This window comes from Cydia splendana, chromosome 9 (genome assembly GCF_910591565.1).
Source record: "Cydia splendana chromosome 9, ilCydSple1.2, whole genome shotgun sequence".
NCBI classification, from domain to species: Eukaryota; Metazoa; Arthropoda; class Insecta; order Lepidoptera; family Tortricidae; genus Cydia; species Cydia splendana.
In genome coordinates, this window is record NC_085968.1 from 3,086,423 (window position 1) to 3,100,864 (window position 14,442).

At 37.7% G+C, this 14,442-nt stretch overlaps 1 protein-coding gene across 1 annotated transcript; it reads left to right on the plus strand.

Annotated features, from left to right (window-relative positions):
* Positions 1-6,520: 6,520 nt before the first annotated feature.
* LOC134793919 (very long chain fatty acid elongase 7-like) lies at positions 6,521-14,146 on the plus strand. Its single transcript, XM_063765634.1, has 5 exons — positions 6,521-6,638; positions 7,054-7,244; positions 8,909-8,983; positions 12,394-12,690; positions 13,895-14,146. The coding sequence occupies exons 1-5, from the start codon at positions 6,617-6,619 to the stop codon at positions 14,144-14,146; spliced, it is 837 nt and encodes a 278-aa protein (XP_063621704.1). The 5' UTR covers positions 6,521-6,616.
* The last annotated feature ends 296 nt before the right edge of the window (positions 14,147-14,442 follow it).

Below are 14,442 nucleotides of genomic sequence, written 5' to 3' on the forward strand. Positions count from 1 at the left end.
CACGGGTTAATACCGTCTAGCCCCAGGTTGGGACCCACTGTTATAGATAGTCATTTTTATATTTTATTTTTTATACCCCTCGTTGTAAGCGTTACTTATAACTGTCAATTAATGTATTAATTTAACTAGACAATCTAGAGTTCAGACCTAAATACCAAATAAACAAATATGCGTGACTATAACTTGTTTTTTTACTCGTTACTATTCCGCTTCAATTGGGAGGCAGAATAGGCTTGTTTATTATTTATTTACGATTATAATTTTATCTTTATTTATTTTTCATCTCAAGTTATGAATATAAATAAAATATAAAAACACTTACAAAACCATAAATAATACATGATTATTATTATTTATTAGTATTAATAATAGCTCGTGATATAATCAGGCAGTCGAAAAATATGTAGGTACCTATCTATGTAACGCCGGTTCGAATCCGGCCTCTGCCACTAGAGGGCTTGATTACTTTATTACCTGTAGAGTAATATATCGCATCTATTTCTAGTGCCAAAAAAAAAACTTTATACACAAAGTAATTGTTTTTTATATATATCTATAACAAACTGTTTATTAGTATTATATCATGATTGTTTTTTTCCTAATTTAAGAAATAATATCTGAGAGATCGAGCTTTGCTCGGTAAATGTATAAAAACTCAAAAATGCGCCTTTTTTCAGAGATAACACCTAGCTAATAGATTGATTTTTCGCCCCCGAAAACCCCCATATAGCAAATTTAATCAAAATCGTTAGAGCAGGTTTAACAGGTAAGGTAAGGTAGGGGTTGGTAAGGTAGGTTTTAAGGTAGGTAAGGTTGTTTGTTTGTAGTTTCCATTAAAATAGTCACATAACGTGAGTACCTACAGTACTGGGCCCAGTGAACCCTTTAGCGACTGTGTTTGAAACTAAATAGGCCGCGACTGTCCAAGTGTTAGGTACCTATACATATAAATACAACAGGAAAGTTATAGAAACTGTATGTTTTTATTCCGTAAGGCTCGCTAGGTTAGATAAGTCATCATCATCTTCTCCGTGTTGTCCCGGCATTTGGCCACAGCTCATGGGAGCCTGGGGTCCGCTTGCCAACTAATCCCAAGAATTGGCGTAGGCACTAGTTTTTACGAAAGCGACTGCCAACTGACCTTCCAACCCAGAGGGTAAGCTAGACCTTATTGGGATTAGTCCGGTCTCCTCACGATGTTTTCCTTGGCCGAAAAGCGACTGGTAAATATTAAATTATATTTCGTGCATAAGTTCCGAAAAACTCATTGGTACGAGCCGGGATTTAAACCCGCGACTCCCGGATTGCAAGTCGCACGCTCTTACCGCTAGGCCCCCAGCGCTTAGATAGATAGGTTAGATAGGTATTAGGTAGGTACCTTATGGGTCAAACAGATCCCTGTGTTATGTCTTTCCTGTAGAGATACACGAGAGTTAAGGGCTATAAAGGTTAATTTTCTTATTTAACCCTTATCCACGTGAAAAGGTCCTCCTTTTATTTAGAGAACTATGATAAAATCATTGCTTACATGCCCACAAGCTCTTAACTATTGCCGACAGGAGCGAACACACTAGGAAACTAGTGTGTTCGCGCGAACAGTGCATTTTTCTCTCCTTATCGTATGACTGAAGTAAACTGTATAACAATAGGCATAAAGACTGTATTTGAAGTACAGTATTCTCTATTTAATCCAAATAGCAATTGCGAATGAGCTCACAATTTGCCTTCGATGCTGATTATCCGGAATATTTAATGATCAAGCAGATTTATTAGGCGCTTGCCCTACAAACTCATGAATGGTAATCTCAGGTACTTTCTAATAATAGTAATATAAATACCGATGTAGTGCATAATTGTTTTCCATCGTTTTTTCGCGGAACCATACGAACGTGTCTTGCTATTTCAGTCAGTCTCGGCACCTACAAAAAGTAGTGAGGTTGACTGAAGTGGCATGAAAAATACGAACGTTTCCGAGAAAATACGATGGAAAATAATTATGCCCTACATCGTCTGTATGTATGAGACCGATTTTACAGATAATTTACTATAGTAGGTATGTATTTATTTTGTGCAACCGGTACAGAATAAACAAGGGTTCCTAACTCGATTTAGTCTAGTTTGTAACTTCGGCCCCTGAATTTTAAGCCCTAATTATGTACCGTTGAATTACATTACCGTAACCGTAATGACAAGTTTTTTTTTCTCTAGCCTATTTTGGTGTCCCACTGCTGGGCAAAGGCCTCCCCTCGTTTTCTCCACTCGACCCTGTCATCGGCATTTTCCCACCATTTGGGGTAGAATGCGTCCAAGTTGTCGCGCCATCTCCTTTTCGGTCTGCCTAAACTCCGGCCTTGTCTAAACTAAATGACAAGTACATTTACTAAATAGTTTAGAAAATAGGATATTATTTTCTTCTAGTCCATAATCTCTAGAGATGACTTTGTATGCCAGCCGGCTTAGTAAATACGCTCAAAGCTAAGTAAATGTCTAGATTGCGAATAAAATTGCTGTAAGTAGCAGCTTTTAAGAAAATAAACCTAGTACGAGTATTTACTTACAGAATACTGACTAATTGGCAATAATTAAATATTGATTACGAGTTCTAAAAAAGTTAAACCTCTATATAATTTTATTACCTCTTTACATTAAAACCACTTAATTCATGTAAATAAAATTTGGTATGGAGATAATTTGAAGCCCGGGGAAGTACATAAGATAGCTAAGTATCATAATAAACTAGCTCCTGCCTTCGACTTCGGCTAACTCTGTTAGGGCCATCGCCCTGCCTCCATACCAAACCAAATACCACATTTAAATTGTTTAAGCTCAACGGCATAAGCGTGAAAAGATAACAGACAGACAGACATAATTACTTTCGCATTAATAATTAATATAATAATTATTATATTAGTAACGATCAGTAAGGTTGTAATAAAACTAACCTTATAAGACCTTGCAACCCATTCGACCGGGAAAAAATGCCCCAGTGATGCAAACCCGCAATATATTGCCAGCCGACGACGGATTTGGAGCATTAATTTGTGTGAAATCGCTTGGAAAATGGAAATTTTGTGCAACCCCCAACACACGTTACCTGGCAAGCTCAGATCCCTTTGCCAAACGAAAATTGCACTTATTTCAACTGAATAAGAGTGGGGAATTTTAGTTGTTGTTGTTGGTAAGACGCAAGTGTTTTAAACTTGCTAGCAAGACGTGAGGAGAATATGATTACTTTTTAATGAGGATCAAGCTATATTATTGATAAGTGTGTTTATGGAAGGGTAAAGGATTACTCACGTTAGACCGGGTCGTGGCCGGGCCGGAGCTTCCGGAGTTTCGTTTTCTATGGAAAGCACCACGTGATCACCGATCAGCCATCATAGAAAATTAACATGTCAGACGCCTCGGCCCGGGCATGGCCCGGTCTAGCGTGAGTCATCCTTAAGATTATAATTGTTAGACTTTTATCCAAAACTCACTATATTTATTTATTGAGTTTAACACGTGTATAACGTACAAACGTGAGTTAGTATAATTAGGTTGCTTGCTTTGTGCTTTCGGAATCAGAATGTATTGACATGAACATTCAAATAACATTATATACTGGTACTAGATTTCGTTGCTAGAAATTGTAATACAAAGAATTTAGAGGGAGTAGCAGTTTTGCATAAAAAACGTCTACTAGCTCGATTGTATGGGAGCGGGTTTTTGGCGGCGCGGCTTCGAGTGAAATTTTATACCTAGGTACCGTATAAATTTAGTTACTAAATACGACCACCAACACTTATATAGGTACACGTCCCGTCTATAGGGTATTTGACTACTAGCAAAGATATATGTAACTCCGTATAAGATAAATAAAGTCTAAGAAAAAAACGTGCCTCGGAAATCAAGAAAAAGTCATTCTCGAATAGATGGCGCCATACCTTTGGCCTATTCTCGGCTAGATGGCGTCGACGACACCGTTTGATATTTAACAATTTTAACACATATCAATGAAAGAACATATGGGTCGGTATGGAACAATAAAAAATAAAAATCATTTATCCGTATACATATTTTGATTAATTTATACATTTTCAATTTTATTTTAAGTTTTAATCGTGTGTCGATAGATGGCAGTAAATGTACCGTGACTACAAAATTTACTATGGCAATAGCCCTCTATACTATCTATTCTCTTTGCTACTAGTCAAATCAGTTTCTTTTTTCGAACTGTCAAAACGATTATGCTACTATGGAATTTATATGAAACACTAGCATGTGACATCGTCATCAAATTACCTGCTCTTTATAGTTTAATACGGGTTTTAAAATAGAAATTGTGTCTAATAATTTTTAAGAAAAAAAAACTGACTTCTATGGGGACCGGTGAAAGATTATGGTAGATGGTGCACTATGTAGAAAAGGAGGTAAAACCACCCACTTTTCTAGTAGCATTTCGTTTCTGTGAGGGTCGTACTTCTAGCCTAACCTAACCCACTTCTCTGATAGCAGTTCACTTCTGTGAGGATCGCAGTTCGAACCTAATCAAACCCACTTTTCTAGTAGCATTTCGTTTCTGTAAGGCTCGCAGTTCTAACCTAACCTAACCCACTTTTGTTCAGTTCTGTGAGGATCGCAGTTCAAACCTAACCTAACCCACTTAACGCCGCATGCGGTGCGGTGTACGGGGGTTTGAGCGGGAGGGTTTGGCACTTTGGCATCATCATACTTTATACCTACATTTTATCGTAGGTAATCATAGTGGTTTATTTAGTTTAGGTATCATAGTGATTTTCCGGGTCAAGGTCCGGGTCTGAGTCCGAGTCCGGGTCCAGGTCCGAACCGGAACCGGGTACGAGTCCAGGTCTGGGTCCGAGTCCGAGTCCCAGTCCAAGTCAAAATCGAAATTCGAAATCACCAAACGTGAAATATGCGTCGTTGAAGAGTTCTGTTCTGATCATCATCAGCAGTTCCACTTCATCAAATACGGCAGTTTTTAATGAAAATGCTTGATTTTCTGATGAAAATACAAAAATCTCCATACGCATGCCTTTAAGATTTGAGGAGTTCCCTCGATTCCTCATGGATCCCATCATCATAACTCGAGCTTGATAAAAATGTGGCTTAAAAACTTAACTTGCTTAACAAACATAGCGAAGAGGACAAATCTCTAAACGTGGAGTACCTATGCGTCGTTGAAGAGTTCCGTTCTGTTCTGATCATCATCAGCAGTTCCACGTCATCAAATGTCACGTTTTTGAATGTATAAGCTTGATTTGTTGATAAAAACACAAAAAGCACTAGATGTATGCCTTTAAGATTTGAGGAGTTCCCTCGATTCCTCATGGATCCCATCTTCAGAACTGGGTTTTGACAAAAACGGGACCAATCTGTATGCATATACATACAATCAGAAAAAGAATTTTCAAAATTGGTCCAATAATGACGGAGATATGGAGTAACAAACATAAAAAAAAGACATACGACCGAATTGATAACCTCCTCCTTTGGGATTTGGAAGTCGGTTAAAAACAACTGCTACTCGTACTACGTTTCTCTGTTTATCTTCTGGTGCTTTATTTCATGCATGATGTAAAATAATTTATTTTAAATACAGTCTAATTTTCGCCGTCCAAAATTCACGGTTCACGGGTGGGTACCTCGACGTGGCGCAGTCACGCGTTCGATCCCGGACAGGGCCTAATCGGAGGCTTATCAGGCACTGCCCAATTTTATGGGTATTAACGAAGCCACTGGCCATTGTTTTTGGTTCATGTTGCTGTAAATTTTGGATAATACTTGCTTTGCTATTTTATTTACTATAGGGCTTAAGGTCGGTTGCACCAAACCGAATTATGAAACTTTCCATATAATAAAATATAGCGCACGCTGAAACGGGGACAGACGGTTTGGTGCAACCGACCCTAAGGGCTGATTTAGACGGCGCGTCAACTCGTATGCGATTTTAGTTACATTGAGGACTATTGGTTACATCCAATTCAGCCGACCAATCAAATACCGCAATGTAATGAAACTCGCATGCGAGTTCTCGCGCCGTGTAAATGAGCCTTAAGTCTATAAAATAAAATTACGAACATAACCGCATCAATTTTAACCCCACCGTGCAAAAAAAATTGCAGTCGTGCCTTTTGGAACATCGCTCCGATCGCTATTTAGCTAGAGTCAGACTGAGAAAAGTCTGCAGCGATTTTGATAACCCACGCAGTGTAAGTGTCATTTTAAACGTAAAACTCCTAGGAAATTATGACATGTAAATAACACTTGCACTGCGTGGGCTATCAAAATCGCTGCAGACTTTTCTAGGTCTATCTCTATCGAAGTTAAAATTGAAATATTATTCTGATGTCAGTGTACGTTCTAATACGCCGGCCAGCCTAATTAATTACAAGGGGTCAACTCACTTAGTTTTAAATACGCATATTGATTGCGTAGTCAATATAATTCTCTGCGTACACGTAAATATATTACCTACTTAATTAAATATGTAATAGATTTGGCATTCGGGCGTAAAAAGCGCTGTGCGGTGGTGGTGCCCAGATCAAGTTCAGACAACTTGGAAATAGTGTTATGTTGAAAAGCACTGGAAATTGTGCTATACATACACCATAACATGGATTGGTTTAAAGGAGCTGGTAAGTGAAAATTAATATACCTATATTAAAGTACCTAAATAAACTTTTCTAGAAATTTCTCCAAGCGAAACATACCAAAGAAATCTGCCATTCCAGAACTCCTAGTGTAAATTTCATTCGATAGACGAGTTTTCGCGTTTGCGTTATGTCTATTTTTAGTGTTCCGTACAAAACTTTGTTCACGGAACACTTATGGGATCACTTCGGTCTTGCAAATTAGTTAAATGCGAGAACGTTTGACGTAGATATCTAAAATTTGGAACAGATGTAGTAATTAGCACCACTAATTGATTCTATTACCTATTGAATCCTTCGCTTTGTTCAGGATTATATGTACGCACTTGCCGTAAATATGTAATTTAGCTCCCTTGTGCCACAATCATAATGATGTATTATCGTAATGATATTTTTTCAGTGGACTACGTAGACGACTGGTTCTTAATGGGCACACCGTGGACACTATTCGCGATATGGATTATCTACATCACTTTTGTACTCAAATGGGGCCCTTCCTACATGTCCACAAGACCGGCTTACAAACTGAAAAACACTTTAGCCTTGTACAATTTATTTCAAGTTGGACTGTCTTGTTACATCGTTTACATGGTAAGTAGTAAAATGTGTAATATATGTAATGTCTCCTCTACACGATGGGCCATCATATTGGCCCACTAAGATGGACCAGCGTGTAGAGAGGGTACTAGTGGTGTCGGATGGCATATGGCGCGGCGGGATGGTGATGGGATGGCCACGGTGTCGGTTTTCGACCGCACATCAAAGGTCAGCGATGGCGCGTACGCATCTACACGTGGCCCATTCCATAGTGCGCATCTTGCTGGTCCAGCGCTGGGCCATCGTGTAGAGGAGCCATTATGTATAATGTAAGGTAGCATTCGTATTTAGCGTTACTGCTGCATTATTGCAATCTCAAAGATCCAGGCATAGTATCGAATGTAAATACTAATACCTGTATTCAGGAGATACGGTGGGCGATTATATTTTGGAATATACTGTTAAAATAGTACATTTGGCAACGAGGGGGGTAAGTAAAGTTTTGCAAACAAGGTCTATATATTCACGACAGCCGTAGGCTGGAGTAAATTAAAGACGTGAGTTTGTAATAATTTTACCCCCGGAGTAGAGATGGGTCGCGGGTATTTACCCAATTTACCCACCCAGGTAAATACCCGGTAAATACCCATCTACCCGGTATTTACCCGTATCTACCCAAATGGACGGGTAGATTCATTTCTTGTTGCACATGTCGATTTGTGTTAAAGTGGAGATATAAACCGAGTTAATGGTTGTAATTATTGTGTGTCATTTAAAATGAAATGGTTTAGTGAAACTTGCAGTTGTAACTAAGGAATTTTTAGTACAATTTTGATAAATATTAAAAAAAGGCCCTCATAAGAGTATTTTTTTTAGATTCGAGTAAATTATCGTACTTATACGTTGATAATACACATTCCAACTTCGGTCGGCGGGGGTGTGATTGCGGGGAGGGGGGTAAAAGTGAACTTTTTCATATAACTTGGAATCTGTCATTAATATCGAAAAGTGTTGTATGTACAAACTAAAGTAGACATAATTTTCTACAAAAAAGGTTATATACATTTTTGTCCTAAAACTAACTGTATTTGACTTATGATCTTCCCAAGTTGTGATACTGCACAATTTTTTTTTATTATCATTCATAAGTAGTCTTTATTTTCATCTTTCTAATGTATATTAAAAGCGTTTTAAAACATTTCCGGAACCCAGGGAATGATTTTACACGATTTTCATAATTGTACTGATATGTTAAAATCGAACTTCACCTCATAGCAACCTTTTCGTACTTAGTTTGAACATACATTTTATGTAACATTATAAAAAAATACTTAAATTAATCTTATTTATACTCACATACCATTAAACACATCAAATTTAGAAGAAAAACGAAAATACCCGCGTATTTACCCGCGGGTAGGTAAATATCGGGTATTTACCGGGTAAATACCCGCTCTCGGGTATTTACCCGGGTAGTTACCCATCTCTACCCCGGAGTTACACACAATGTTTTTCAATGGTTGTTCATCAGACTTGCAAAGAAAAATCTAAATTGTAAGCGAAATAATTCTTAAACTCCAACCGACTCTCACTGGACCTCTGTCCCCAGGCATATTATTACCCGCCTGGAGAGAGTACTCTCTGTAATATTACGCATCTCTCTGCCTATTTAGAAAGAGTTTACTATTTATTACAATAAATAAAATATTTATTCACAGGGTACAAATATAATGAGCAAATCAGGCTTGGTGAGCTCGCATTGTGCGATTGAAAAGAAAGAAACTCAACCATATGTAAGTTATTCAGTATTTTTAGCCTAAGTTATTAAATATTCGTAAGTTCGACCGGGATAAATGCAACTATGGGGTTATTCCATCTATTTCAGTTCTTTTTTAAACAGTGTAAATAATAAAAGGTCCTGCTATCTAATGATAAAAACTCGAGCTACTTGGAAATAAATCGTAACATTAGAGGGCGTTTCAACCAATTGTATTCAAGAAATAATACACTTACACATGGTCTAATAAAACATGGTCTTCCATTCCCAGAGTGACACGCGATTACGTCACAATAACATTGCCACTTTATTTCAACATAACATGTTACATGGGTACATTATACCTATGGTTAATAAGTTAAAATATTTCTTTATAATTTTATAATTTTCATTTATATGTATTTTAGCTTAAATTTTACAATAACACGTCATTTTTAATTACTCGTTAGCAATATCTTCCGATTCACGAAAGAAATTTCAGACTTTCGGGTAATTCTGTTTATACTACTGGCAACACAGGATAGCGCTGTGGACATTTGACAATTCGGATCTAAATAACTTCATGCCCTGACCGTCATCCTTGTCGAACGCGTGTTAATTGTTATTTCCTTCTCGCTCAGTGTCAGCAGTCGCAGTGTTTTCCAAACTTTTCACGTCGTAAGCTTGGTAATTAATGTGTAACTGTGAATTAGTTTTTTAAACATTTGTCTTGTATAGATAAATAAAGTTTAATTTAATACATTAGATTTGTTTTATTTTACTATGTTTCTACATAAATAACTTAAAATTAATGCCGTTAAAATAATTTTCACCGTTGGTTAAAATTCTCCCACATTTCAAAGTTTGAGAACCTGTAAACAGCATGATGACGTAGGCGCGTGTCAGTTAGGTCATACGCGAATCTCGGAATGGAGTACCAGGCGGAGTATATTATTATACCATGCACTTACATTTATCCCGGCTGATCTTACGATTTTTATTAAAGTACCCACTTAACACTAGAGTCAGTCCATGAAAAGTCTGCAGCGGATTTGATAGCTCACGCAGTGCACGTGTTATTTTAAACGTCAAACTTAGCTACGAAATGATGACGTATAAATGACACTTGCACTGCGTGGGCTATCAAATCCGCTGCAGACTATTCTTGGTCCGACTCTACTCAAATTCTAAATGATGCTTGTTATATATATATACAGGGTGAAATTTAATTCACTGGCCAAATTGAAACACCCGAAAGAACTCGAAAAAATATTAAACACGTGTTTTTTCTTTTAATACCGCTCAGTACATTTTTTTCGAAATAACTCATCATCAAGTTGTCCTAAAAACCTCGTACGTTATGGTGAACCGACAACTACCCACTACACCCGCTTCTCTCTTATCAGTTAAGGTCATTGACACCCCGCCCCTCCCGCTGTTTGCAATCGCGTCACCAATTATGAACCCTATTGCAGCGAGATAAGACGCTTACCTACATAAGTTGCTAATTTTTCCTTCATACTTTAACGGGCTTAGAGCCATCAAAATGCAAAGGCAACCCATTTTTAATCTAAAATATTATTTCTGACTAATGATTATTAACAAAACGTCCGTGGCTTAAAAACAATGAGTAAAAACTAGGTCAGGAATCTTTGCATTCAGGCGTATTTAAAAATTTGAATCATCTTATGTACTTACATTTGATTAAAAGTCGACGCAATTAACGAAAGTCCCACGAGATGGTACTCTTGGATTCAATCCTTGTCCGCGAAGGCGTGGAACTGATTCCATTTCGTATAATCTTTGTGCACCACGTAAACACTCACCACTTAATAAATAACACCGTACCATTTCCTAATATTCCCGGTTCGAAAACATTTTTTTAAACCTTAGTACGCGCGCGATTATTATTTTAAGGTTGGCGAGTGACTAATCATTTATGCTAACCGTTATGTTTACCGCTAGCGCGGAATGGTTTAGACTACCCTCGAAATTGATAAACCTGCCTACCATCGTCAACACTAACTAGGTGGACCCTATTGCAACGATTATAAGGTTTAGTGAAGGTCAGATAAGGGTTTTGCTTATGTTGTTGTTAAAACCTACTATTAGGTTTGTTTACATTTGTAGTAATAGGGTGACCACGACTCGTGGAAAGTATTTAAAAATTTAAAAATGAAAATTAAAAAAAAAATGTACTCTTTTTTTTGCTAAATAGATTCCTTAAGTGTAACCTAGTGCCTGGAATGAATATGGCCAGTGATTTAAATTTCACCCTGTATATATATATACATATATATTTTAATTGTTCTTGTGGAATATCTTACTTGCTGAATGTTACTGTTTAACCAACTTCTAAATTCAAAATACTTAATAATTGTACTTTTTTTCGGAGCAAAGGAATTTTGTATTAGCTATAAGTGGAAACTGTTTTGGCTTATGTTTTAACTATATCTTTTACCTTATTGTATTATTATGTGCTGTATGTTTCCCAAATAAAAAAAAAATAAAAAAAAATACAATAAAAATATAAATCCTTCTACTTATCTTGTAAGGATTGGTGTATAACCTTCATTGTCTTTACTGCTTGCCTATATTATTACGAGTGGGTCGCCAACTTTGTAGTAAATATTAAATTTGTGTACGAGTAGTACTGCCGTATTCGAACTTCAAGATATTCACAAGAGACGACACGTACTAGATCCTTTCTAGATACGTTATAGTTTAGATATCAACTAGTTCTCTTTTGCAGCGCAATTCGGGCAACCAATGTCACTTTTACGTTAGATAGAGTAAGATATCTATTAGATGTGAATTGGATCTCTAAGTCATATCCTGTGGAAATCGTTCAAGATTATCTCCAGAATCGTGCAAATGTCAAATTTGACAGGTTAGATCTTAAACATATCGTTATCGTATCTTGGTGATGTCTAAAAGATATCTAATAGATGTCTATTTCAAAATCCGAATCGGACCCGTAGTTGTATTTGCGTTTCTAATTTTGTATGGGATTTTTAGTTTCCAAAAGGTCCCGCTTGGCGCGCTGTTCAAAATGTGACTACGCAAACGCGTACGTCACGTCACGTTATCGAATGAAATTTACACTAGGGTTTCTGGCCCCGTAGACAACATGCCAATCGCTAACGCTCCGTAGCGAACGAAACGCAACTGTCACTGTCACACTAATATAGAAGAGTGATAGAGAGACAAGAAGCGATTCGATGGCGAAGCGATAGCGATCGTCACCTTGGCTAGGCCGCCTGAACTCTTAATGCCACGCCTATCGTTCGCGGCGCGTCATCGTGACTTGTTGATTCAATATTGGACCGTAGCCGCGCGCGACTTTAGACGTCTTTGGCTTGGCAGTCAAAGGGTTGAATATGTCACATAAAATCAACGATGTCACCACTCACCTCGGTCTCCCCTAAATTATTCACACAATTTCAGATGGTGCGCGGCGTCTACATATACTTTCTAGCAAAGATATCCGAACTGCTGGACACCGTATTCTTCGTACTACGAAAGAAGATGAATCAAGTATCCTTCTTACACGTATACCACCATTCTCTCATGGCGATTTCTACGTGGTTTGCCTTGAAATATAATCCTACGGACGTCCTTATATTCTTGGGGACGCTGAACTCTTTCGTACATGTTATCATGTATGGATACTATGGGTTGTCGGCGTATCCTAGTATGACGAAGTATTTGTGGTGGAAGAAGTATATAACGTCGTTTCAGTTGGTGAGTAACTTATCACGAAATCGTTGTTTTTAAAAAGTAACTATGTAGGTCGATATTATACTAACTGAATTAATAACTTAAACACTAAACGCCTACAAACAGGTGTTGTCCCCTACAGTAGGTACACGCGCGCTCCCACGCCCGTTGTAGAATCTGCCATCTAGTGGTTTAAATCTGAAATTAAACCTATCATTATACTTCTAACGTGGCATGTAGCTATGCTAGCTTTTCTCACTCATACATAGTTAATAAGGTAAACGTACTGGTGCTCGACCCGGTCCCAGTAGGGGAAACCGAGGTGAGTTGAAACAGAGGTAAGTTGAAACAACATACATCTATGACTTTTTGAGACTACTGACTATTAGCGAGCTGGAAAAAACGATGTTTAGCCGCGCCCCACCGTATGCGAGTTCCTTTATATATTTCCTTGTTTCAAGAAGATTACAATGAATAAACGTTGTTTCAACTCACCTCGGCCTCCCCTGCATGCCATCTTGAAACTTAAGTAATTGTCAATAGAGGTTACAGCAAGGTGTTATCTATCACCATTAGCATTAATTATCATGTCGAGCACTAGTACGTTTACCTTACTTGTTAGAAAATGATTGTGAATCAAAATACTTTGAGGAAACCGGACTACTACAAATGAGGATTGGTTTCCTTCACAACATACGGCGCGATTCGGGAAATGAATTAGAGATTAACTAGATATGATATTATTATAGTAAAGATATGTGACGTCCCAGGGGTAAAGGTACCTTAGGGCGGTTGGCGCTTACGCTATTATTACGCCGCTCCAATTTTATAGCAGCGCTATGCGACGTAAGCGCCAGCCGCCATAAGGTACCTTTTGCCGTGGAACGTCACATATCTTTACTATTTCATATCTAGTGAATATCTAACTCATTTCCCGAATCTCGGCGTCAGCCGCCATAAGGTACCTTTTGCCGTGGAACGTCACATATCTTTACTATTTCATATCTAGTGAATCTCTAATTCATTTCCCGAATCGAGCGGTCGAGCCGCCTAGGTATAGGTTGGAAGGTCAGATGACAGTTTGTTGCATGAAAAACTGCATACTCTTTTAGGGTGCAACCAGGAAAGGCGGCTATGATGAAGAGGAATTTAACTACAAAAACTATATCGAGTGATTAAAATCAAATATGAGTCTGTGTGAATAATTTAAATTATCGTCTTGTTTCAGATACAATTTGGATGCATAACCCTACATGCTTTCATCAGCACCTTCGTTTCGAATTGCAAGACCTCCTTCGTACTGCTAATAACAATTTTCTTCAATTTAGGATTAATGATATACCTTTTCCGAGATTTTTACATAAAATCATATGTCAAAAATGAGAGTAACAAAAAAGGTCTAGATATTAGGAGACTTAGTCATAGTTTTATAACATCTTTAAATGAGCCAAGCAGGTCTGATGAAACGAAAGCTATTTGACGACTCCCAAGCCAAGCCTGTATATTCGTGTAACCACACAAAAAAAGCAAAATAAAAATTGAGAAAAACTTAAAATTTGCTTTTTATTATTAAGGCGGTGGAACTAATGCTCAACATGCTAATGCCCAATAGATGACACCCTGCTGTCACCTCTATTGACAATGACTTAAGTTTCAAGATGACATGTATTGGGACCGCGTCGAGCACCAGTACCACCACCTTACACACTTTTATTTAGCTTCACTGCGTATATTTCTATGTAGGTATATAGAAATTTAGTAACTTAGGTAAATTTG